This window comes from Larus michahellis, chromosome 15 (genome assembly GCF_964199755.1).
Source record: "Larus michahellis chromosome 15, bLarMic1.1, whole genome shotgun sequence".
NCBI classification, from domain to species: domain Eukaryota; kingdom Metazoa; phylum Chordata; class Aves; order Charadriiformes; family Laridae; genus Larus; species Larus michahellis.
Genome location: NC_133910.1, coordinates 5,587,341 through 5,613,620, shown reverse-complemented (window position 1 = coordinate 5,613,620; position 26,280 = coordinate 5,587,341). Strand labels below are relative to the sequence as shown.

The 26,280-nt window shown below is 53.0% G+C and overlaps 1 protein-coding gene and 1 long non-coding RNA gene across 5 annotated transcripts in view; both read left to right on the top strand.

Annotated features, from left to right (window-relative positions):
- The first annotated feature begins 878 nt into the window (after positions 1-878).
- Positions 879-5,210, top strand: LOC141751676 (uncharacterized). Its single transcript, XR_012590051.1, has 3 exons — positions 879-1,027; positions 1,740-1,889; positions 4,567-5,210. It is a non-coding gene; the product is annotated as an uncharacterized LOC141751676 (long non-coding RNA).
- A 6,194-nt stretch (positions 5,211-11,404) lies between these two features.
- The window catches only part of ASTN2 (astrotactin 2), a 377,208-nt gene continuing 362,332 nt past the window's right edge, over positions 11,405-26,280 (top strand). For 3 of the 4 annotated variants that reach the window (XM_074609111.1, XM_074609114.1, XM_074609115.1), the window contains exon 1: positions 11,405-11,834. In XM_074609111.1, the coding sequence (XP_074465212.1) occupies positions 11,507-11,834 (328 nt within the window). In that variant the 5' untranslated portion in view covers positions 11,405-11,506. Of the gene's footprint in view, positions 11,835-22,540; positions 22,564-26,280 lie in introns of those variants that run through there. The other variant, XM_074609113.1, reaches the window with a different exon arrangement.

Genomic DNA, 26,280 nt, shown 5'->3' with positions numbered 1-26,280 from the left:
TAGGATTTACGAGTCTCCCCCCATACATATAGACAAGCCATGTCTGCGCCTTGTTTTTTATCTACCATTAAAACAAGATTACAACTCATTTTAGGAAAAAGGTACTTAGATCCTCTCCAAGAGTAAATCCACTCTTGCCATATATAATCTCTGCTACAAAGTCTCCTCAGAGAGTACAGAGGAGACTGTAACTGGAATAATCATCATTTATTGTTTATGACCTCCTTCGGTTCAGGGTTTGCTTTTACTTTCTTTGGCAATAAAATTGCCACTAGTCATTCACAAAAATCGTTGTATTTGTTCTTTATCGAGACAACTTTTGAGGATGGGGCGAACAGCGGCATCACACCTTTGAAATGCCTCAAAAGGCAATCGCAAAGATGGGGCCCTCCTTGTGCACCTTGCTTTTAGCTTTCAACAGTTCCTGAGGCAAAGCCCAGCAACTGGAGATGTCATCTCAGGTCGCTTCCTTTTGCACCTGGGAGAAGGGGATATTCAGCACCTACAGCTTAAAAAGCCTTCCCCCGCTGTTGGGGTGAACATCAAGGAGTAAGACCACTTGTCATGTTGATGGGACCCCCAAATTCAGAGGACAGTGCTACCCAGAGCCTGCAAAGCCACAGCTGACACTTCCGAAGCCTGGCCATCCCTTGTTATGAGAACGATCAGACTTTAGGAATGATTGGTCTCTTTCTTCACTGGAGACTGAGTTATGGCCATCATCTGCCAAGGAGATGCATGTGTGCCCTCTCCTGTGGTGTCGGGGCCGGGAGAGCTAACGGGCTCTAATGGTCTGACCAGCCCCACCTGCCCCAGCCATCATGGGCTGTATTTAAGCCCAGGCCCCGTACTCAGGCTTCCTTTGGGCTGTGTATGAGGCTGTCTCTAGGCTTCTTATGGCTGTGTTGCTCCTCTGTGTCCTGTCCCACCAACTGGCCATCCTGGATGGATGCTGGACCTGCTTTTGCTCCTACAAACCTCCCTGATGCTATGGGTTCTCAGCAGATGGCCCCGCTGCCCTGCTCAGGTATAGGGGGGCGGGATGGGGGCTGCAACACAAGTGTGGCCTTAAAGGAGCACAAGCCCTCAAGGCACCTGGATGTGAGAGTCAGAAGTGCCACCTGCCTCACTGGTCACTGAGCAGAGCACTGCAGAGGGCTGGGATGGGCAGGAAGGCAGCAGGCAAGGCAAAATCAGCAGTGCTGCAAGCCATGAGGTGGGGCTGAGTCAGGGCAGGGTTACCGGGGGGCGGGGAGTCTTCCTTGCAGGCCAATGCTGCACAATGGAGCTGAGCCCTCCAAGCCACCTCTTCATGTGCACCTTTCTCCATGGAGGGATGTGCCCTTCAACATGTGTTGCGGTGACCTCCAGATGCACTGAGAAGGTTTATCCCAGTGCCATAAGCCCTCTCTGCAAACTGTCTTTCTGACTGGGACCCTTCTGCTGTGCTCACCCTCCCTAGGCCATGAGGTCTGCCAGGAGACACCATCAGGCCTTGCTTTCTGGGGTGCATGGGGCAGGAGAAAGCTTGGCCACAGCAGAGCAGTTTCTCAATATGCTGGCCTGTGTGGTAACAGCTCTGAAAGGTGATTGCTGTATGTTTTGGGGTTTTATATATATGTGCTTGAAGGGGTTTAGAGGAGAAAACCATTGTCTGCAAACTCGGTGTTGATGGATGCTGCAAGACCCTGCTTGTGCATCATTGCTTTCCTCTCCCCTTGTGCTCGTCTGCGACTCAGATGCTCTTCCTGGAGCTGCTGACAGAGTCCATCCCTGCAGAAAGCTGCTGCTCCGGCACCGCAGAGCCTCTGCATCCACCCAGGAGGACCACACATACCCTGGCAAAGTGAGCCACGAGCATCTCCCTCCAGCTCCAGAGAAGGTGTGAGGTAGGAAGACTCTGCAGCTCCCTGTTTCTGTTGCTGTGTTGCAAAAGGTGTGCAAATATTCCCTTTGGTGCTCCGGGGCATTGCTTGTGACCGAGCGACTGGGCGCACTGGGGCAGGAGCTGCTGTTTACTTTGTGCTTGTGGATTAGACCCAGCGCTAAGGGCTGCTCCAGGCCGCGCAGGATAAGCAGGGGGTGAATCGCGCAGGTTTGAGCTGCCAGCTTGCGTATCTAATCATATTTCTAAAAGATGCCAACAGAGGGCATCCGCTGCCAGACACGCAGCCTGCAAACTCCCTGCTGCAGCCCCTGTGCCTGGCTTTGAGATAAAGAGCATCCCAGGTTTTTTTAACCCTCTCCCACTTAGGCTCAGGTTAAGCTTTGTCAGAGGTTTGAAGCAGATGGGCTTTTTCAGTGGGTGTTTTTCTTTCCTTTGGAGAAAGGCGAAGCAGGGGGGAAGGAACAGTAATCCACAGCTGCACTCTCTTGGTCAAGGCAGGACTTTGATAATCAGCATTTAAGGGCTCCACACAGTTTGGCAGAGCAACAGCCAGGTTCAAAGTGAAGGTGGGGGCTCTGTTGTCCTGTGCAGCTGTAAACAAAATCAGAAGCACTGCTGCGCTGGTGCTGGGGGAGAGAGCAGGAGATTTCATGACAAATGTCCTGGCTTTGGTGGATTTAGATAGTCAGTTTTATTTATAGGTGTTTATTGCTGGCGTTTAATCTCCTTGTTTCATGTCTCTTGTGGACAGTCAGAAAGAAATCGAACTTCTAAAGCCTGCTGCTCCCTCTGGTAAATACATATTGATGTTTGGGCTGCAGAGCAGGCTCCCTCTGAGCACATTGTCACTCTTATCGTCTTAAGACCCCACACCAAACCAGCCGAGATGTTCAAAGGCCGGGCAGCCTGTCCGATGGTAAGCTTGTGAATCCAGTTTTGACCAGGGCAGAAAAAGTCCTGAGGCAAGGGCTGGTGTTAGACAGGGCTCGTGTGAGGGGTAGGGATGGAAGAAGTCTTATCAGAGGCTTCTTCCCTGCACAAAACCAGGAGAAGGTTAATAGGTGCTGGAGCTGGGGAATTGTGCCTCTAAGCTGGCTAAAAACAAGGGTCAGCCTGAGCTGGGTGAGGGCTTAGGTGTAAAGGGATGATTCCAAGTGATGGTTTTTAATGGAAATAAGGATAGGACACAAGACCGACATTCTGCTCCCCTTAGTTGTGTAGTTCTTTTGAATTTAATCAGCCTGGATGGAGGGCGACCGCTTTGAGATCCAGCTCAACCTCAGCAGTGATGGGGCTGGTGATTGCTGGGCTCCCAGGAGTATTTTCTGTTCTAGGGTTTCTAGCTGCTTTGCACACAAAATAGGGCAAAATCCTAAAAAAAAAAATCAGGATGGCTGGTAGGCCTGGCTTGGATAGTCATCTGTGCTCAGGAGATCTCTCTGCCTCATGAAGCTGAAGCTGATCCAAGCTGTGCCGTGGCTAGCCAGGTCCAGTAGTATTTGTTCTGGGTCTGGTTTAACTCTTGGTGCAGGAACATACACCTTTTCCCTTCCAAAAAGTGTATATATTTTCAATGGTGCAGTTTGAGATACAGAAATGTGATCTTTTTAGAAAAGGTGTGTTTGCTTGCTTTGATGATTTACCCAGGGCTCCCCAGCTGGCCACCAAAAAAAAAAATAATCTGCTCTATACATGTACTTCATATTATACATTGAATAAGGGCCAGAAACATACAGCCAAATGTGATTTATGGACTGCCATAGAGATTTAAGAAATTTATGATTTGATTAATCCATCCCATATATCTTTTTCTTTATTACCGGTAATTCCTGCTATATATCATAGCCTTCTGAGCAGTAATTTGGCTGCCTGACGCATGCCTATGCTTCCTAAGGGTTAAATTCTACGGTGCACCAACCAGACAATAAACTGTTGTGATCTGCTGGTTAAATATGTATTCAGCAGTACTGGAGCCTGACTTACCCAATAGGTTTGTTCTGGTTTACCAAGTGAGTATGTATTTAGGACACGTAGTATGTGCAGAAGAACATACTGGGGCGGTGGGGGGGGTGGTTGGAAAAAAAAAAAAATCTTTGCAAAATATACCGATGTGCCAGGGTGGCTGAAGCTTGTAGAAAATGAACAGGAATCGGCAGTGCTCTTTAAAAAAAAAATGTATATGCGGAGCCTATAGACAGGATGATGGGTTCTGGTTCTGCAGAGGGACTGCCCGGTGACAGTCTCTGGTAGCAGGGTGAGGAGCTGTGGCAGCGGGGCCGGCTGCTGAGAACTGGTCCCTGCTGGCAATCGTTGTTTTCACTCGGAGGGAGGTGGGGTTTTTGGCACAGGGCAGGAAAAGCGAATCAACTAATTAACTCAATGAGGGAATAAAAAAATAACATACCTCAGATTGAATGAGGATGTGACCTGAGCCTGTAGATGCTTCTGCTCTGCTGGTAAACATGTTTTCTGTGGTTTTTTTTTTTTGTGGAATGCTATCGACATTTTAAAATGATCGGAATATTTCAGAGCGCATTTAACGAGGCAGAAGTACTGGATTTCAATAGTGTCAACTCCAGAAAGCAGAAGGCGGGTCCTAAATTACCTTCAAAATCATAACAATTCAAAAAGTGCCGTGTTTTCTAATTTGCCTTCTGTTTTTTTTTTTCCCCCCCCAGCTACTCCAGTCACCCAGCTCACCTCCTCCCCTGGGAGAGGAGGAGAGGGGTGGCTGGTGGTGCTGGGGAAGCGCCGGCACACACCTGCCAGCCCTGGAGCACATTCCCTTGGTGGGATCCAGGTGTGGGAGCTCCCCCCTGCCTGGGGGGGACCCCTCTCCCCAGCCCCGCAGCCCTTGGTCGCTGCTGATGGGGACGGGGGGTGGCAGCCCCGGGATCGCTCTGCAGTGAACTGCTGGGGAGGGCTGAGAGTTGGAGCATGGTTTCACCCAGCAGCCTTTAAAAGTGCCTCAGCTCTGTTAAACTGCCCGCAATTCCAGCCAGCCGCCTCTTTCAGCAAAGCCCTGCATCTTCATTACCTTCCCCTCGAGCCATCTGGTCCCCCAACCTGACCTTTTTAAAAAAAGATCGGTTAAAAAAAACCAAAAAAACCCAAACAAAACTGGAGTGGTCCCTGGACAGAAGACCTTGTGTGTCGTGTTTAAACCCAGAGCAAATTTTTATGTCCGAGCTGTAAAACCTTGAAAATAAAGATTTATAATTGAGATTCTGGCTGAAGCAGAGTGAACAGAGATGGTCTAATTAAATTGTGTGGTGGATATAATTAACCCATTTATTCATTTATTACCCTTTACACAGCTAACGCGGGCTGCACCACCCCCACCCCCGTGTGTTTATGAAGAGCCCGTTACCTGGTTGCTTGGCTTGGGCTGCGCAGCCCATCGTGATGCTCCGGAGGGGCTGGTGGCTCTGTACAAGCAGGTCTGATCTGAAAGATGCTTTTTTCCCCCCCCCCCGTTTCATTCCCAGAGCCAACCCAGCTCTTGCATGAATCAGCTGAGAAGGAGCAGGGTGGAAAGCAAAGAGGCTCTGGGTTCTGCTTCGGACTCTTGGGCAGAGCTGATGGGGGACTTCAACTGAGTGTGGTGGTTTGGGAGAAAAGGAATTCTTTGGGGTTTTTTTATTTTTTTTTTTTTAGAACAGAGTGGTTCTTTGTCGTACACACAGGGTACCGTGGCACTGAATTCTCGCTGTGCGCTATTGAGGGCTGCTGTGATATCCATGCTGATGTGTGTGGATTTCTGCTTTCTCCCCTTCCTAGTTCAGCATGGAAATGGCACTTGCAAACCCGTAACACAGAACTACTCCCGCATCCTTTGGGAGAGCCTCATCTGACTAAAAGCCCGGCTGGCTTCTCCAGAACGGAGCTACGGAGCTGTTTCTTTTCCACCAAAGACTCATTTTGCTTCGCTTTCTTGCAGCCATCATGAGATTAAAAAAAAAAAAACAGAACCCAAACAACAAAACAATGAATCAACCAGAGATTATTTTTCATGAAAGTTTAATCAGGCACTGTCCCCTTCCTCTGCCTGCCTGAGCAAACCTTGGCGAGTGTGTGGGGCTTGAAGGCGGAGTAAAACCCATCTGCTTGAGAGGCGAGAGAGGTGCAGGGAAAAATTTTTGCTCGCTGGTATCTATCTGTCTGGGCAGACTGTCCTGCTGCAGTTTAGCCTCGGGGTCCCTGAGCCCATCCATCTCCAGCAGTGAAAGCCTCCACCCCCACCACCGCTCTCCCCTCTCCTTCCCCTCCCTTCCTTGCTCCTTAATATTTCATGCATCAAAGAAGTTTCACTTGTAATGCAAAAACTGATTAATTAAGTAGAGTGCAAGAGTTACATGCATTTAAAGTTTCTTTCATCTCGGGAAGAAGAGGGAGCCGCGCTGGAGGCTGTTATTGCTTGTGGAAGGGCAGGCAGTGATGGAGTGGCTGTGTGGTACTGATGGAGGGGAAGGGACAACCTCATTCCCTGGCTTTTGGCTGCAGCAACAGGCTGCTTTCCAGTTGTCCGTGGGTTTTCCCCTCCTCCTAAGTGTACTCACTAGCCTGGCTGGCCCATAAACCCTGGGGCAATGGGGCTGTTTGGGGAGGGCATGTGTAGCAAGGCACCCGCCTGCCTCCAGGTGCCCAAGGGCTGGCCTTAGTCTGTGCAAAGTCCCTTTTCAGTGTGGCTTTGGTCCTAGGAGGGACTGAAGGTGGCTGGTACCGTACACCGGTAACATCTGGCTAAAACCCCAGCGTGGGTCATAAAGCGGGAGGTGGTGCAGGATGATGCTGCTCAGAGGAGGAAAAGTAGAAAATGCCCTGATGCCATGGTGATGGGCACCTGGCCACAGCCTTCCCACCTGCGGGCATTCAAGGCTGGTATTTGTAACGTGGCTGTTTAGTCTGTACCTCAACCCAAAATGCTTAACAGCCTTTCTCAGCTGTACAAATTGTGCAGCCCCCCGTTAGCACTCCAGGCCCTTCCCAACTGAGTCCGGGGGCTGTTTCCCAGCGGTGTCTCCAGGAAAAAGTAGGAATCCACTACTGGCATTTGAGAAAGGAGGAGGAAATTCAGCCGCTGCCGGCTGCAGCTTCCTTGCTTTTTTGCAGAGCGTCCCCTCAGGGTGCTTATCTGGAAGTGGTCAGGAAGCTCCTAGTTTGATGCCGTGTCGGAAAGACAACATCTCCCGCGGCTCCGAGCACAGCGAGGGGGCTGTTGGCTCGCTATTAACCTGGAAGCAAGAATGTCACCTCCTGCGTCGTGAAGGGCGCTTTCTGCGTCCCCTGGCCCGCTCTCCCGGGAGGCGTTTCTCTGAATCGCTGACCCAGCCTGGCTCCTGCTTTGCTGCCGAGAGCTGACAAAAGCGCAGCTTGAGCAATGTGGTGGCCGACCACGGTCACATACCGTATGGCTGCGGACCAGCGTTCGTGCACCGCAGCTTAGAAACAGAACTAATTTTGCGGTGTTCCCTTCAGAATATAAAAAAAAAAAAAAACCCAAACCCAACCAACCAAAAAAAAAAAAAACACAAAAAAACCCCAACAAACCAACCCCTTCTCACTTCTTTAGTGGAGTTATTGATGCTGATGTGACTCTCGGGGGGTGGAATATAAGCCTCAGATTGCATCATAGCTGTGTGTGACTGGCTTTCTCCTCCACTTGCTAGCAGCAGGATTTGCGATGCGCATTACAGGCATAAATTGTGCTCTATATTGTAAATACATAGTGCATTTTAATGATTGCTGCTGGATGTACGTATCTTTGGTAATAGGGCCAATTGAAAACCACTTCAGAAAGCTGCTATTGATATCTTTGCAATAACCTCCTCCTCCTCCGTGCCAGCCGATAAAAGATGCATTAGTTCTGGGTGTCCAGAAATCCAGCTTGCAAGATTGAAAGTCGAAGAATGCTTCATCTGTGACCCTTTAAATGAGAATGACTTTTTTTTTTTTTCCTTCCCTCCCCATCATTTTTAAACTTGATATAGATATTTTAAGCGTTTTCCAGCAAAATGTCTGCATGAAGTTCTCCACGGAGGCACAAAATCAAGGGTTTGCCTGAATCCCACTTGGGGTATTGTCCTAGAGAAGAAAATGACCCTGGGGCTCAGCTGCTCTGCTTGGGAATGAGAAATAAATTGAAGAGCATCTCGAAGTTCCTGCTAAAAATAAAAAAATAAATATCCACTCAGGTGAAAATGGGGACTGAATGTAGGCAGCTGCAGACAGAAGGTAGGCATGGCTCAGCGTAGCCAAGGTTTCCCGGTTCACATGACACACAACATATGCTCTGCCTTCTTCTAGAGGCTGCTCCACCTGAGAACAGCCCACTGTCGCCGCTCAACCGCGGAGAAAAACCCGGCTCACGCTGAGAATATCTGTGCTTTCTGTACCCAGCCTCCCCACGTTGGGGACTGTCACAGAGACGGTTTCCACAGCCCTCAGGATCTCTTTTTATCCGTTATGGTGACGACTAATTTTCTGGAGTTTTCCTATGTAAGAGAGGATGCCAACCCCGAGGATGGAAAATAGACGGGATTTGCCCCCCAAACGGCACAGTCAGCAGCCGAGGTGAGAACGGAGCCGGTGCCTCCTGACAACCCGTCAGATCCCCTGCCCGCCCCATCGCACCCTCCACAGATGGGTCTTGTCACCAAAACGCGTTTGCGCTTGTAAGATGATTTTCCGTTTTCACCCCGGAGGTTTTTTTGCTAGGGACGGCAGTTTTTGCTGGTTTGTTGGCCCCGATGCTATTGAAATTGATGGTCAGGCAGTCGCTGACTTCCCTGAGGAAAGGCTGGGTCCATGAAGAATAGGAAAAAGGTATCAAAACCGGACCTTATTTAGTCATAGAAATCTGGGTTATGGACTGTGCAATTGGTCTGAAAATCCCCAGCTTGTACAGACTTAAAGTAACGCCAAATTTGCAAGTTTAAACAAACTTCTGTAAGTGTTCCTGGAATATTTTACTAGCAAGTGAGACTTTCTCAGTGCGATGTGCTGCTGTTCCTACCATTTACTTTTCTGTCGGACGCTGCTCGGGGCGGGTAATAGCATCCTCAGTTGTAAACCAGGACTAGTATATTTCCCCTTTGGAAATAGCATCGGTGAAGTTTTGCGTTTAGCTCAATTCTTTGGAACGAAAAAGCAGGTGAGATCCTTTTCTCCTCCAGAACAAGAACAGAGATTTGCATTTACAGTGGGAAGGACCTAAGCTAAATCGAAGCTGAATGTACCCGTATAAAGGCAGCGTTTTGCAGAATGCTCCCCTTTGTCGTCGTCTCCGTGTTTGTACAGGACTTGCAAAAATCTCAGTGTGCTTCTCAGAAGATCGTTGTTAGCAGTACTTTATGGATACAGGGTGGAATGATGTATGTAGAGCTCCTCAGGATCTTTGGGTCGGAACACAGACAAAACAACCCCTCAAGGTCCCTCCCAGCAATTTTTTCTGATATCTCAGGGCTTGCCCGGGGTCGGAGAGTCAGTAGCAAAGCAGGTGTTTGAACCCACGATCTCCTGGTGGTTGCTTTCCAGTTCCAAACCCTGAAACCCACGCACCCCGTTGCTCGATGGCATGTGCTAGATCAGAGAAAATCTGGAAATGGGTTTAGACACGCTAAAACGTGTGTCCTCCCCTCTAATTCAGCCAGATCCATGGCTAAAGAAGAACCCCCCCCCATCCCAAAGCACGCTGCCCAGAGCTGTGACAGCAGCGGGTATCTCCAGATCCCATTCCCGCCTCAAGGATGACCCCTTGCCAAAATCCTCTGGTACTCGACAGCAAAAAAAGTCTCTGCTTACGACACACACACACACACGGTTGTGCAGCAAAGTGGCTGCAAGGAGATCTAAGTAACGGGGATGGGGCCTTAAACAGAAATAGATTATTTTTCTTTTTCAGGATTTGCAGTTGTAAAAAGTTTAAAAAAAGCGCTTTGTCACTTTTTAGACATACTGCCTGCTGGTGTGTCATTTTGCGCGTCTATGCAGTATTGTTTCTTTGCTCTTTTTGCCTAGAAGAATTTTCAAAACTAGGAAAAAGAAATTGGCGCACACCCTGCTAATGCCTGGAAATTAGCACACGTACTGACAACAGCCTAAACTGGTCCAAAATCTATCCTTTCCCCCTTAGAGAAAAAAAAAAAAGGAGGGGAAACACTTTTTTTTCTACTATTACAGTTTTCCCAACCAACAGCTGACGTTTAAGACTGCATTTTTCTTGATTTTTTTTTTTTTGTTCCCAAGCATGCCTGGAAACTTCATCCCTCCCAGTTCGGCAGAGCCGGGGTCCCATGTTAAACGTTTTCTAACTAGTTGCCTGTTTGCCGGTGAGCACTTTTTGGTTTCTCTCTATTTCTGCAGCTGGAAATAGGCGCCGTACGCACCCTGATGCTCTTTCGGCGGGGGCTGCAGCTTGTGGAGGCTGGAGCTGGAGCTGCGGCTGCTCCTGGAGCGGGGACTGGCCCCCGGGAGCAGAGCTTGAGCTGTTTGTTTGCTGGATTTCACGTTCTTTGCCATCCTGCCCTTGTTGTGGTTTTAACATTTGATGACCCAGGTATCTCAGAAGGCTGTTTTGCCTCAATAGGCGCATGATGAATTGATCTTAATTAGCTTGTGGAAATAATATAAGCCTGAGCATTAAGCGTGCTTTGTTAGGGTTTTGACATCTTCTTTTATATGTACATCTACAAATAAAATCAGGTAGATTAGCAGTCACTCGGAAATTGTTGTTGTGAGTCACTGACTCATAACTCCCGTGGGCTGCTTTGCCTCCGTTAGTCATGCCGGGCTGTGGGCAGGAGTTCAGGCTCTGGGGCTGGGGTCGACCCTGTCCCTTTTGCCCGTAGGGACAGGGTTTGCCTCCAGTCTAATCCCCATCGTTCCAGCTTCCCTGCTGGAAGAGCCACTCGGCTCCGTCGCAGCTCAAGGCCGTGGAGCTCACCTGGTTCGTCTTCACGCACAAACTCCAGCCCTCGGGTAGCACCGGAGGGATGCAGGCATCTGTGATCAGACCTCAGCATCATTTATTCCTCTGGCTCCCATTTAAACACCGGCTGTTAAAGATGATGTTGAAAATCTTTGCCAGGAGTCACCGGTTTGTCTCCTCCAGGCGTGTCATTGCAAGGAGCCCTGGACGTTGGAGGTGCCTAATCATTAATGAAAGGGTAATAACTAGTAAAAGCTCACATTTCTGTGCTATTGCGCCCTGGCAATTACCTTTATGGCAGGGTTAGCCCGCAGGTACGGGTGGCAGCGAGCTGGATCCCGTGGCCAGGCCGGGGGGAGGCGCGGAGGGGGCCGGGATGCTGGGACTGAGGGAGCGGTGATGGGCGCAGGGGACCGGCGGGGGGGGGAAGAGGGCCAGGCCGGTTGCCGAGGGGCCACCACAGGTACCGGCGGCAGCGAAGGCCCTAAAAGTGCCCGGCGTCCGGCTCCGTCGGCCGCCGGGGAGCGGCAGACGGTGCCCGGCCCGGCGGGGGGCGGCGGCGGCGGGGCGGGCCGGGAGGCGGAGCCGGGGGGCGGCGGTGGCGGCGGGCTGGGGCGGCTCAGAGCTGCCGGCTCCGCTCGCTTCGCTTCGCCTCGCCGCGGCTCTCCTGCGCCTGGCTCCGGCCCGGCATGGCCGCTCCGCCGCGCCGCCGCCCGCCCGCCGCCTCCCCGCCGCCGCCGCCGCTGCTGCTGCTGCTGCTGCCGGTGATGTTGGGCGTCGGGCCCGGCGCGGCGGCGTCGCGGGAGCCCCCCGGTCCCTGCCGGGTGAAGACGGTCACGGTGTCCACGCTGCCGGTGCTCCGGGAGAACGACATCAGCTGGAGCGGGGCCCCGCCGCCCCCCGCCGCCGCCGCCGCCGCCGACTCCCGCTTGCTGCTCTTCGTCCGCAGCGAGCTGCCCGGCCGCGTCGCCGTGCAGGACGACCTGGACAACACCGAGCTGCCCTTCTTCACCCTCGGTAGGAGCCCCGCAACGCTTCCCCCGCAGCCTCCCGGCCCGTCCCGACGATCCCCCCCCTCCTCTCCTCTCCCCTCCCTTCATCCCCGCGTCGCGGAGCATCCCGGTGCGGGCAGCCGGGCTGTCGCCCAGCCGCGCCGGGATCGTTCGCCCTCCCCTTATCGTGGCCAGCCTGGTTGTGTTTTGGAGGTTTCTCACCCTGCCCTTGCTGCACCCTGGTTTGTTTTTTTATATTTTTCCTGCTGGGGAGGGATTTTTTAGCAGGGCCTGGGGGCTGCCCTGGGAGCAAAGCGGCTCCGCTCGGGCTCTAAAGTGATGGGTGCTGCCTCTTGTGCTCCCAACTTGAAGGCTTAGCCCTGGAGGAGGAACCACCCAGCCTGGGAGAACGTGGAGAGGCTGGTGGGTTTTTTTTCTAGCCAGAGCCTAATTTTATAAACGCTTCGTCTTAATTCTCGAAGCTCGCTCTTGCTTCACGCACAACTCCAAGCGCCGGGGTCGGTGGCGAACGCCTGCAGACTTTCCTCCCATCGCCGCGTTTGTGGGGAGGGGGATGGGACTAGAAATAATTCTGTTGTCGTACTTTCCTCCTGCTGTCTCAGATGGGGTGCCCGGGCTGCCTCTTGTCACTTTTAGCCTTCTCTGTGCCTTAACCAGCCTGGGGATCCTCCAAGGGAACTGTTGAAATGGCGTATGGACAGTGCAGTGTTTACTCTGCCAGGTCACAGAAGGTTTTTTTGTTGATTTTTTTTCTTTATCCACTAGCTTGCTTGCTTGTCGATGTCAGAACATAGGATAATTCCAGTACCTGCTTAACTTCGGGTCAGGGATACTGCTTGTCACCGCTGGGTTGTGACTTCCAGCGCATCGCCCTGCCCGCATCAGGCGTGTCCAGCTGTGCCCATGTGCAGGGTGACCTGGTGGCCACCTCTCTGCAAGTCCCTTCCCGTACCTTGTGGAAGTGGTAGCCTTTCACTGGCTGTGACGTGCCAGGGTAGGAAAATGACTGTCTGTGTCTACCGATCCTGTTGTTCTACCTCCTGTGAAGCTTTCTTGTAGCAGGCGCCTGTAATAAATGAGTTGGTGGTACTTCTTGAGCCTCTTGGGTTCTGGCTTCGCAGTGTGGCATCTTTAGACACGGTTGGTCAATTGCAAAAATCCCAAACAAACCAGATACTCTATTTCAAGTAATAAAAGTGAAAAATCAAAGGTTTGATGCAGTAGGAATGACATTTACCTTGCAGTGATTAAAAGTAACAAGAAGTTTCATGGTTCACTGAGTTGAATTTTCAGATTAAAGTACAGTTTCTTCAGGGACTGGGTGTGAATTGCGCACTGCTCTAAATATATCAGAAAGCAAAGAAACCCCTCGGTGTGTAGCCCAGGTAATAGCTCAAGTTGGAGGAGAGAAATTTGTCTTGATAGATCAGAGACGTGATCTTGTATAGCAAATCCTATTTCTGTGAGTGACTGCCAGGAAAGAGACTGTGTCTTGGTCTAAAAAATTCTCTTTTTCTTCCCTGGGATATTGGTTATGCGTATGCTCCTGAATATGTAGCATGTCTTGTGCGAAACTGTGGGTTTTCTGCTGCCCCTTCATGGACAAAAGACCCCAAAATGTCCCCTCCTGTTTCCCCTGGACCTGCAGGCATCAGGCAGACTGGAAGATAAATGGAAGCTTTGCCCATGGTGGGATGGCTTCATCACAGTCCTGAAATTAATCAGCACGTTGCCTCCAGAGAAGGTAAAACACTTGTCCTTCCCCAAGGTCTAGCTCATGAATTGCTGTGGATGCTCTGATATTTCAAAGTTGTTGCATTTCTTCCCGTCTCCTGGTGTGGCAACTGAGTCTCGCTCGCAGTTAACTCTTTTCTGGGCGAGCGCTGTGGAGGATTTCTGCTGGTTTGGTTTTCTAGTGTGGGAAGTGAGGCTGGAGTTCTCTGTAGTGGTTATTTTCCCCTCTGCATCCTTTTCTAAGTTTATCGGTGGTTGGGAACCTGAGAGGAGCTGCTGCTGCTGCCTCGAAATGTGCTCTTGGAGGTGAAAATCACGTTACATGTGGGAGGTCAGTCGAGTGGCTTTGGAGTGACTTGGGGGCAGGGATTGCTTTAAACAGTGGCTTCTCTTACCCTTAGCTGATTTCTGGAGCTTACGTGTGTTTACGTGTGATGCTGGACGTGTTTAGTGCTGCCTGGGCCTGAGCTGAGGGAGCCACGTAAGAGCTGACGTCCTGCCCATGGCACACGTCTTGAGGGCTCCTTAATGCTTTTGCTGCTGGCAAAACCCGCTTTCTGGCCTTGTGGGGGTAAGGATGGCGTAGGAAGACCCCCTAAAGCACACACCTCAGGACAGCCACCCTGTGGGTGGATTTTGGGGAGAAAAAAAAATAAAAAATAATACAACCAGCCCAAAGCCATGAAGCGGGCAGAGGCGAGTCCTGGTGCTGAGACGACAGCCTCTGGAAAGTGAAATAAGTTGAGAATAAATTGAGGCCGCCCCGTTCTGCGGGACTCAAAAGTCTTTCCAGGCCGGGAAGCATGAAATAAAACATTGCCTTGCCAGGTGGTGATGAGTTTGTTTAAGCGCCGTGTTTAAGCAGGCAGTCTGTAGTCTGGAGTGGGTCTGCTCGGCAGCTCCCAGCTTTAATAAGTCTCCGGAGGCTGGAGTGGATCGGGTGCCGCGCTCTGTGTTAGAGGAGGATGGGGGATCTGTAGCTAAAGGCTGGCAGGTGCCAGAGCCGTGTCTGCAGCGCTGTGAAACTTGGAATCCTACAATATTTGAGGTTGGAAAAGACTTGTAAGGTCATCAAGTCCAACCATAAACCTAACACTGTCAAGTCACGCTAAACCACATCCCTAAGTGCCACATTTTCTGCTGGTCATTTCTAAAGGCAGACGTAGATAAAGCAGGCTGAGGAGATAGATGGCTGGTACAAAGCACATGCAGTGCTCTGCCTCCCTTTTTTTTAAAGGATTCCTCCTCCTAGGGAGGCAGCAACTTTTTCTGTTCCCTGCCAGTTTTACTCGCTTAAGCATAAGTGCATAAAGCGCGAGCTCCCCGGGTTGCATCCCTGCCTGCCGGGGAAGCCTTAGGTCTGCAGGAGCCGCTGCACGACGGAGACGAAAGGGGAAAGCAGGGCTGGGAAAGCCCCAGGCAGCTGAGCCCCGGCCCCACGGTGTGCGAGCAGCAGCAGCAGGAGCAGCATCGGCATCCGCCGCTCGCTCGCCCGCGTGAGCCGTGGGTCACGGGCAGCGCGCGGAGCCCGCTAGAGGGTGGTGGGAGCTCGGAGATGCTCTGCTGGGAGCATCTGCTCTGCCGGGATCCCTCTGCAGCGGGTACAGCCCGCACGCAGCCTCTTGCCAGCCCTGGGGAGGCTTAGGAACGGTTTACGTCCTCTCCCAACAGAGGTAGAAAACTTTTCCTTGTTGCATCCTTCCCGGGCTACAGTGGGGGCCCTGCTGTCGGAATGCCGATTGGCAGCTCTGGCTTGCTCAGTGTCCCTTCTTCAGCGGGGTGTCTCAGTTTCTCTGTTTCTTACGCCTCGGTTTAATTTTCTCTCTTGCATTGGAGACAAGAAGGATGTTTCTGCCCCTACCCCCCGTTTACACCACTATAAAATTTCCCAGCAAAGCACAGTGGTGGCAGGAAAAGACAAATGCAACTTTGCCACCAGCGCGTTATGAGTCGCCGTGCGTCCCCTTTCCTGAAAAAGCATCTTGCCCTTTCCTTAACCTTGGATACAACTGATGCTTTGCGGTATTTTTTTTTTTTTTTTTTCTTTTTTTCTTCCTCCCCCCTCTAATTCTTCCAGTGTTCCGCTGGCGAATGGTGCAGGCTATCATTGACTTCATTCTTGTACAATGGGGTCTCTCTAAGGTATGTATCGTGATGTCGTCCGCAGCCATGTGTTCTGTACAATAGCTGCTCCACAAGCAGCGTAGCCGGCTTTAAGTGCAATTCAGGGAATGAAGCAGTTAGCTTCCGAGCTAATTTAGCTGAGCTCTGTCTATGCGTGAGCAGATATATATAGAGGAGGGAGAAGGGAAGAGGCAGACAAATTTTCACCGCTGCTCTCACCCGGTAGTGGCTTACATAAGAACAGTTTACTCCACGCTTTTCATAAACGGCTTTAATGGCTGCTGTTTGACTGGCGTCCGCAGCGCCACAAGGTGCTGTGTTTCGGCGGTTGTCAGAAAAGGTGCTGGTGCATCTACGTCGCCGGTGTCCCACCGTGGCCCCCGTGCGCGGCTGGTGGTTATCCCCCACTTCTCGAAGCTCTGCAGCCCCTCCGTCTCCTCAGCCGTTTGGCGACGCTTCTTTTATCTTCTTTCTTAACTTCTCCTGAAGCCATCTTTTTTGGTTCTTTTCCTCTTCAGGGTAAGAACGCGTTAAAATAAAGAAAAACACTTATTTCCCTGTGGATTGTTTGAATCTACTGCTTTTTCTGAAAATACTTGAGCAGGCCTTTGCCACCCTTGCTTTTGCCAGCAACTCCCGTGTTTGCAGAGCCGGGTCGGGGAGGCTGGAGGGTTACCCGGGGAGCGCGGGTGCGATGGAAGGTTTTTGACGCCGCTGTTCAGAAGCACCATTCTCTGCTGTGAGTTGTCCCGTGAGACGCAGAGCAGCGTCGCGTGGGCAGTGGAGAGACAGCGCGCCCGGCCTGAGACCCTGCTCATCGAGGCATCTGAGAACCGGGTTGTCTCTGCAGAGAGAAGCAAAGTTCGGTCCCTTTTCTGTTAACTGCCTCCTGCCAGACTTGGAAGAGAGGTTTGTTTAATCAGGTATTGGGGTTTTTCCTGTTTATTTTTCTTTTTTTGGCTGTTCCAAGGTAGTCCAAGGGATAGAGAGGGGTCCAAGGGGTCACGTCTTCCCCGAGGCAAGTGGAGGGAGCCAAAAAGCCCCAGCAAGGTGGTACAGTGACAATGAGATGTGTCGGTGGGCTCCTTGGGATAGGGACTGGGAGGGATGTAGACCTGGGAGCGGGGGCTGCTCCCCTTCCACTTCATGCCCGTCCACATCCGTGTGTGGCCGTGGGGTCCGGGCCAGGTCCCTGGTGGTGGGGGCTGCCTGGGGAGGCCAGAGGAAAGAGGGAAAACCTTCTATAGCAATTTCCTCCCCCTCCTTGTATATGATTACTAAGGTTTTCCAGGTGGTTGTAGTTGGGAAGGGAAGGAAGGAGAGCCCGGCACAGGCTGGGGTTGTACTGGTGATGTGGGTCCTGAGCTCAAGATGTGCCTGGCGTGGTTTGCAGGAGAGGCGAGCTCTGCAACACCCAGAAGGTCTGTAGGCAGAAAATGCCCATGAAAATGGGTCAGTCCTCAGGTGACCACTCCCCTCCCCAAAGGCCATGTTGAAGGTGGTTTGTCCAGCGCGGTGGGGTGTGGACTCGCAGGGGTTTTGCTTCCTCTCGGGTATTTTCTGGGGTGAAAATCCCAGTTAAAACTGAGTGTCTATACTTGGAGAGCTGCTGCTTTCCAAGAGTACCCGCGTTGACCAGCTAGTGGCAACAGAAGATTAACTATAGAGAGAGGAGCCGGTGTTCTGCCGCGGAGCTGTGGGAGCAGCGGGAGGATGCTGCCGGCTGGGGATCCCCTCCGCTCCCCCCTTCATCCCCTGCCCTGGCAGTGGGTTTTCCATGACGTCAGTGTGCCAGAGGTCTTTATTGCTCCTCTGCTGTAAGAAAAAATGTGTTTTCCTTCATAATTAGGTGGGGAGCTTGCATTTTTTCCTTGGGGACTAGGGAGGTGGGTGACCTCCGAGTGCCACGACACAGACCTTACCTCCAAAACTTGCTGCCTTTTCCTTTCTAAGCCCTAAAAGTGTGAGCCCCGGCTGTGTGATGGACAAGCCTTTGTGCTGCCTCCGTGATACAGTGCTGATGTGCGGCGTTGGCTGGCTGTGAAACCGGGCTGAGCCCTTGGGCTTTGCTGGTGTAACAGGAGTTCAGGCGCGGGACTGGCTGGGGCAGGAGGAGGATGGATTGGTGCCACTTGTGGTATCGATCTCACGCTACGCCGACATAGATGTTAGCAGTTGCAGGTGGCTTGAGAAACACCTCCCATCCCACCAAAATGCCTTTTGTAGAGTGTGGGGGTAGACCGGGGCTGAAACGAGAAGTGAAGAAAATAGAAACGCCTTGATTGAAGCCTTTCGTCATGTGCAGTGCCCGCAGTACAGCTCGTGTCGGGAGCGTCCTCCTCCGGCGGCAGCCATCTGAAATGGGGAAGGATGAGCCTCGGCCAGTCTGCCCTTGCTGGTCCCCAGTCCTGCCCCTGTCGCAGCCGGTGGGGTGGGTGACGGCATCGAGCAGAGCTGGTGCTTGTGCGTAACCCGCTTAAGAAGTGGTGCCACTTAAAAGAATTGAATGCCTGTGCTGCTGCTTGGGTCTCGGCTAATGCGGTTAAGGTTTCCAGTGTCCAGACAGTATGGAGACACTTAATGGTATTGAAGAAGCGGAATGGCATGTGGAGGGGACGAGCAGTGATCTTGGCTGCCTGCATCTGCACTGGCTGGGTGAGGCTTTCTGGTTGTCTCCTGCGAAGGAGGCGAGTGGGGAGAAAAATATCACAGAGTAGATGATTTTGGCCCAGCGATCCCTCTGGGCGTCTTCCCTGTATGCTGTGTGAGAAGCACCGCTCTTGAATGCGTCCAGCATCCTTATGCCGCTGCGGTCCAGGAGGAAGGAGGGGTTCCTGGGTCCAGGAAGAAGGAGGGATTCCTCGCAGGAGGAGGTTGGGCTGCGGCTGCCTGCGAGAAGATGGGGCAGATAAGATTTGGAGCCAGGGCTCTGCCTGTGGGTGGGGAGGAAGGCACAAGCCCGAGTTCCCCTCTGTTTCTCATTATCTGCTCCCCACCAGTCTCGCATCCCTCCCTCTGCACCTCCACCTCTCCCGTCTCCGTGCAAGACAAAGTCTGTATGAAACCACCACCGGCTTCGAAAGCAGCGGCAAAAGGGGAGAAATTTTCCATTAGCAGCATCAGCAGTAAAAGAGATATTTTTTTTTTTTTTCCCAGTCACCTGGTAACTGCTGTATTTAGGAAGATTACTGAGCTGATGGTGTTGCTCCCGGGCACATGCATGGGAGTGATCCTGTTAAACGAGGGGAGACAAGGGCCCTCCACGGACACAGCACGGTCTGCGTGGTAAGGGTTAGCCGTGCATCCCTCTGCAGGGAGAGGAGAGCTGGAGAGGGGACCTGCTGGGCTTAGCACCTCGCACGCATCCTCATCGGCTCTTCCAGTGCAGGGGAATGAAACAGGAATTCTGTCACCAGCAGGAGCCTGGGGTAGCGCAGCACGGCTCCCAGGGGCTGTGCGCCTGGCTCCTATGGGGACAGGCTGGGAATTTGGGTGCCTGATACCTTTCTTTCTCTGGGTCTGATGAGATGTGTCTATGGAGGGGTGCTGGCCTGGCTGCAAAGACCCTATGGACTAACCTGGGAGGGTGAACCTACCCTCCCGAAAAGCCCCGGGACTGCAGAACTGGGGTGCAGGGTGTGGAGACCCCAGGTTTGCTCCCGGCCCTGATGCTGGCCGTGGACATAGAATCATAGAATCGCCTGGGTTGGAAGGGACCTTTCAGATCATCGAGTCCAACCATTAACCCAGCACTGACAAGTCCACCACTAACCCGTGTCCCTCAGCACCACATCTACACATCTTTGAAATCCTTCCAGGGATGGTGACTCCACCACTTCCCTGGGCAGCCTGTTCCAGTGCTTAATAACCCTTTCAGTGTAAAATTTTTTCCTAATATCCATCCGAAACCTCCCCAGGTGCAACTTGAGGCTGTTTCCTCTTGTCCCATCGCCTGTTCCTTGGGAGCAGAGACCGACCCCCCCTGGCTACTCCCTCCTTTCAGGTCCCCCAGCTCCCTCAGCCGCTCCTCACAAGGCTTGTGCTCCAGACCCCTCACCAGCTCCGTTGCCCTTCTCTGGACCTGCTCCAGCCCCTCAATGTCTTTCTTGGAGTGAGGGGCCCAAAACAGGACACAGTCCTCGAGGTGGGGCCTCACCGGTGCCTCAGAAGAGCTCAGCTGTGCTGATACCTTTGAGGCTTTGGTTCTTTTTCCTTTTTCCCCCTCCCTTGTATCTCTTGGGGGGCAGTGGGGTGGCCTTGCCTGTGGCTGGAGCTCTGCGGGGCGAGCCCGGCTCCCGGGCCAGCCCTAGGGATGCTCTCCCGCAGGGAGATGGCGTGGCACAGCGTGCCCATGGATGCGGCTGTCCCAAGGCCATTCACAGCCCGTATCCTTCCCATCCCACTCTTAATGGTGCTCGAGCGGTTGGTGTTCCAGGGAGTGCATCGCTAAAATATGGGATCAAGTGACAGAAGACAGGAGTTGGCAACAGCACAGGAATTTTTTTAATTATTTTTATTATTTTTTTTGCCTCTAGCCAGCTGCTCGGTAACATCAGCTTCTAGGTGCTCCCGTGTCAGCAGCCCGATGGCACGTTGTGTGCGGGAGGAGGGCTGGGGTGCAGCAGTGTTTGCAGCAGCCCCGGACCAAGACCTGACGCTCATCTGCCCCGGCCAGGGAGCACCACGGCTGCGTGCCGGGGCTGTAGACCCTCACTGCCGCTCACGCTTCCTGTGTTGCTCTTGCTGCTTGGGGGTCTGCCGGGAGCTGGGGGAAAAGCTGATGCCACCAATCTAATTAACGCACCCAGAGCGAGGTCTGCTCTCTGGGGCAGGTTCCCACTCGGATGGGCTTCCCGGGGCAAAGGGGCTCCCCTGGCAGATGCTGCCAGATGTTGGCACCTCAGTCTCATTACTCAGCGCTGCCTCGCACAGGCTGCTCTGGGGGGTTGGAGGGAGATGGAAAACCCTTCACCCTCCTTTGCTGGGTCTGAGTAGGCAGACGTGGTGCTGAGGGACATGGGTTAGCGGTGGTTCTGGCAGTGTTAGGCTAATGGGTGGACTCCATGATCTTAAAGGTCCCTCCCAACCTAGACAATTCTATGATTAAGGTAGGCTCAACCCACGGGAGCCTCCTGTGGTGGGTCCAGCATGAGTGGTCGCCCTGGAGAGCTTTGGGGCTTGTTGAGACATCCTGATACGTCCCTTTTCCTTCTACCCCCATCACACTTCTCTCTTGTCCTGTGTACCCCTCATCTGTTTAAATTAGAGGGGTTTAACTCTTTTTCCTGTCCTGTAATGTGCCCGGGGAATTCCCCCCAGGCTTCTCTGAAAGCCTGCTTGTTGGCATCACACTCCTTGTTCTTCCCCCTCTAATGTCTTGGGAAGTGTGGACAGAGAGAGGTGCCCAGGAGGAGTGAGGTGTTGGGAAGGTGATCCAAGAGGTGGATGCACGTTCCCCTCCCTCTCTTCCATGCCATCCAAACTGGGCACCCAAGGTCAAGCTGTGTCCATAGACTCATTTGTAGCATTTCAGGCATCAATAAGGCTTCCAAAAAAATTAGAAAATGTTTCCTTCCATCCATCCCAGGAGCAGACAGGAATTTGCAGGAGAGACAGCCTGAGCCAAAGCAACATGCTGGGGTTTATCTCCGTGCGCTTTGCTAGTTCAGGCCCCAGTGGGGCCTGGGGCCCCCCAGCCCCCGGGCCACCTGCTGAATGTGGCAAACGTCTGCTGCCATCTTCTGTCTGGAGGAGGTGCTCGAGGTGGGCAGCTCGAGGTCTCTCAGGGGATGCCACTGCCGGGTACCGCTTGATACCGCTGCGCCAGGGGAGTGTGGGGTGGATATTAGGAAAAATTTCTCCACTGAAAGGGTTACCCAGTCTTGGAACAGGTTGCCTGCGGAAGTGGTGGAATCACCATCCCCGGAGGTATTTAACAGAGGGGCAGACATGGTGCTGAGGGACATGGGTTGGTGGTGGTTTGGGCAGTGTTAGGTTGGTGGTTGGACTCGAGGATCTTAAAGGTCCCTTGGAACCTAGGCGATGCTATGATTCTGTGATTCTATGGTTAAAGCAGGCTCAGCCCACAGGAGCCTCCTGGCCCGTACCAGGGATGGCCTTTGGGGCAGGAGGCCGTGTGGTAGGTCCAGCTGAAGAGGTGGGATGCTGTCGAGGAGCTGATCACAGCAGTGGCATTTGGGTACCCGACAGGTATGTTGGGAGGAGCGAGACATGTTGTGGGCTGAAGGCATGTCCAGCAGCGATGACGTTGGCCTCATCTGAGATAGCAGGTCTGCCGTGTTCACGTCGGGGGCTTCAGCATTTTCCATCCCCCGCGGAGGGGAGGGAGGGCTGTAGGGCGCATTCGTCACCCGAAGAGCCCCCGGGCTTCGGCTGAACTTTGTGTTCTAGCAATAAAACCACGCGGGGAAATGTGTGCTGTAACAAAGCCCATGGATATAATACATCCGTATCATACTGTACCTTTCATCTTGAAGGATTCCCGAGGAGCTTTACAAACTCGGTGTGCTGCAGCCTGCCAGGGTGACTGAATGCTATCAGTAAAGGCTGCAGTCTAATCTCTGCAGCAGCATGTGTCCCCCCCCCAGCTCCCCCGCGCCAGGGGAACTTTATGAAGTCTGGTCTCGGACTGGCGCTGCGCCGGGTGTTTTCCTCTAGGCCTGAGTTTCTCGGGAGAAAAAGGAAAACCGTGTAGCTGTTTGCTATGCAAAGCCAGCGGAGAAATATTCTTCCTGGGGCAGTAGGGAGTGGGTGGGAATTCCTTTCGCGCAGCTTCAACGGCTTTTGGATCTCGGCAGAAAAAAGCGTTAGCGTTCGCAGGGGATGGTGCCCTCCGTGGAGCCCCGAGAAAGCGGGTAATAATGTCTGAGCGCTTGAGAAATTGCTTCTGGGCATCAGGAGGGTGGCAGGTTCGGCTGCCAGGCGCGGCGGCAAGCTCTTGGGAGGAAGGCTGTAAACGTCTGCCTGAAATACTTGGTGTGTGAGTCTTCTGTCACCCAACGTCCCCTTCTGTCCCCACGGAGACAGTCCCGGCGCCAGCTGCTGATGGCGTGTCCACATCCTGCAGCCTCTGGCAACATCTGGGCTGCTGCCGCCTCCCACCGCCCGCAGGGTGGGAGCAGGGAAGGGTGATGCACCCTCTGCCGTGCTCACCCGCGGGGGTCTCCGGCTCCAGTTGGGTTTATTTTTCTCTGCCCCCAGTTTACCTGGAGCTGTGGGAGGCGTCGGAAGATGCTGTCAGTGGTGGCGGAGCCTAAAAATCAAAACTGGAAGTGGGATAAGGGGCACCAAACGGAGCTGTCATCAGAGGCATATGCTTGAAAAGCGGAGGTTAGCAGGAGTCTATTTTTGTTTGGAGTGGTACACACTTAGCCTCTTTTGTTTAGCAGTTTGTTTATGGGATGTATTTCCCCATCCTGTGTAGCTCCTCAAATGCATGCTATAAAAAAACTGTAAAATCAAAAGCAGCCTTTGCTCGTGGCCATTAAATGCATCCTGGTGCACGGGAGAGCCAGGGTGCGTGGTGCCGGCGGGGCTGAGGTCCTGCCAGCCTGGGGTCCTCAGAATCACAGACCAGTGGGGGTTGGCAGGGCCCTCTGGAGATCACCCAGTCCAACCCCCTGCCAGAGCAGGGTCACCCAGCGCCGGTGGCACAGGAACGTGTCCAGGCGGGTTTGGAATGTCTCCGGAGATGGAGACTCCACCACTCTAGTTAAGGAGGAGACAACGCACCAGGGAGGGAGGCTATTTCCTAATGTTTGAGTGTGGGAGTTGCTGTGGGTTCCCCTGGGATGGAGCAGGGATAACAGCCTTTTCATCCATTTGCTCTTGCATTGGAGGCTCCAAAGCTCATCCCCAGGGAGCTGGGGTGTAGCCACCCGCAGCTCCTTTAGCTTTGCCTCCTTCCCTGGACCCCATGGAGATGGTTCCTCAGGCCACCGGGAACGGAAGGTGGTGTTGCCAGTGTAGTTCATGGATCCTGGACATCAAGAGCCTTCAATATGGACTGAATTTCAAAAAGGCAAGAGGTTTGCGGTCGTTCTTGCTGTGGTTGTTGCAACTGCGTGCTTTGTACTGGATCAACAGCCGCGTGTTTCTCGCTTTATTTTTTCCAAGTGCGATCAGAGGGGCTAGAAGTGTATTTAATTAAATAGCAAGAGCCATGCCTTTTAGCACAATTCAAGAAACCAGAGCTGCTTGAAGACACAAACTCCGTTACATTGCTGTACGTTGCATTTATCACATCCCAGCGCTTGCTGTTTCTTCCTCTTCTGTTCTTTGCTCTCCCCAGCCAAGCGGCACAGTTGTCCTCGCTGTGTTCCTGCCTTCTGCTGTGTCGGAGAAGGAAATCCATTATCCGGTGGCACGGCAGCCGGGAGGGAGGTCGGGGACGCTGCCTGTAGGGGCTGCTCGTAGCCAGCTTGGGGTCTTGCCGGAGCAGCGGTTTGCACGACAGACACGCTGCTCCTCATTGTACTCAATTTTATTCTGCTTTTGTAGCAGCCGCCTTTGCCGCTTTAGCTGACAAGCTGTTCCTTGCCGTGCTGGGGCCCAGCGACATGTGGGAAGAGGGACGGGAGCTGGGATTTGTCAGGATGCAAGGCGCGGGGATGCTGCCGGCTTCACCCTCTGCTCCTCCTTTTGGTGTGGGAAGAGGGACGGGAGCTGGGATTTGTCGGGATGCAAGGCGCAGGGATGCTGCCGGCTTCTCCCTCCGCTCCTCCTTTTTGGTGCGCTGCCCAAAATTCCGTGCGCTGCCCGAAATTCCATGCGCTGCCCAAAATTGTGTGTGCCGGGGGAGGTTCTCTCTGCTGCCTGGCCTCGCTTTTAAAGACTGTTGTAAAACCTTTTCCCTCCGTGCCGCTGAAGGGTTTTACAGCATGTTGCGATGAGCCACTTAAAACACAAAACAGGAGGAAAAAAAATCCTGTTTGCAGCTCTGCTGCCAGCTGAGCCGGCGTGGCGGCCCGGGCACCGGGGTGAGATACAGGGTGTTTGCAGGGGATGCTGAGGAAGAGCTGAACCTTGCCAGAGCCTTCCCTTTGCAGAGCAACACCTCCGTCTTTCTCCTGTGGCATCTCCCAGCTGCGTTGCCTCCCCAAAACCGTGTTTCTCACCGCTCAGCAGGTTTCTCGGCTGGTTTGGGGTGTGCCACAAGTCGTGGAAACCCAATCGTAGAATGGTTTGGGTTGGAAGGGACCTTAAAGACCATCCAGTGCCACCCCCTTCCCCTGGGCAGGGACGCCTCCCACCAGCCCAGGTTGCTCCAAGCCCCATCCAGCCTGGCCTTGAACCCCTCCAGGGATGGGAAGCCCCATCCAGCCTGGCCTTGAACCCCTCCAGGGATGGAGCAGCCCCAGCTTCTCTGGCAATATTTTAGTAGACCGTGGTCTGCAAAGCCTGTTTCCAGCAGGAACGGTGCAAATTTCTCCATGGATACCTGGCCCATGTCTGAAGCAGCTCTGTGGTCACCTCCCTGGTGACCTCATGTCCCAAACGACCCCGTGTCTCTCTGCAGGGAGCTGGTGTGGGACAGCAGCTCCCCGACTCTGCTGGCGGAGGGGGTTTGGGCTGGGAAGGAAAGGGATATTTTTTGCTATGCCTCTAAAAGGCAAGGATTTGCTGCGGACGGGGGGGGGCTGCAGTTTTTAATCACCACTTGTTCTGATCCTCTCTCTACAAAACTGCTCTGAAGGCACCTAAGGGCAAACCAGCAGGTGTTAATATTCTTCTCATTTTGCTGTTGTTGGGTGGGGGAAGAAGGGGTGAGATTCAAGAAAAGCTGTTGTTTGAAATGATGCTTCTCGCCTTGGCCGTGGCAGCTGGAGGGCAGGTGAGACCTGGGCGAGAGGAGAGGTGCTCTGGACCCAGCTGGGGAACAACCTGCAGCTCTAATTTGGCTGGTAATGGCCGTGCGGCATCTCCCCAGTCTTCTCCATGCTCTCGTTCTTCCAACTCTGTGCAGATATTTGCAGCAGTTAGGGAGCTGCCCAGGGATATTTTTTTATTCCTGCCATGAACTGAGTTAGAGGGAAAGGTTAGGCCAGGAGAATGGTCTCATGGTGTGCACCGAGATCCACCCTGTCCAGCAGCCTCTGCTATGGTGTCCAGCAGAAGGTGAGGAACAGGGCACAGGTCCCTGGAGCATCCCATGGAGGTTTGCTCCTGCGTTCCCATGGGATGCTCGGTTGCATATAGCTGCAGTCAGCGTCTAACCGAGGTGAAAGGGTCCCACAGCACCTCCTGAGGGGCTCCTACATCTCCCTCCTGTATCTCCCTAACGTTGGCCTCTGGGAAGTGCCTCGTTGATGGGGATGCTGCGTTGTGCCATGCCCAGACGGGCTGCAGTGAGGGAAGAGGGAGGTTTTTCTTTGAGGTCTCATGGACACACCGAGTGCTGACCAGGGGCCGGCGCAGAGGGGTGGATGCTTCTGTTAATTAGCACTAGATGAAAGGAAAACTTGTCTTTATTCAAAGAGCGGCTTGTTCCAGTTTCATCGCAGCCCCTCAGTTCTGAGCTTTAAAGTTCGGCGTATGTGTGAACAATAAGTTTGGAAAGATGTTTTGAAGCT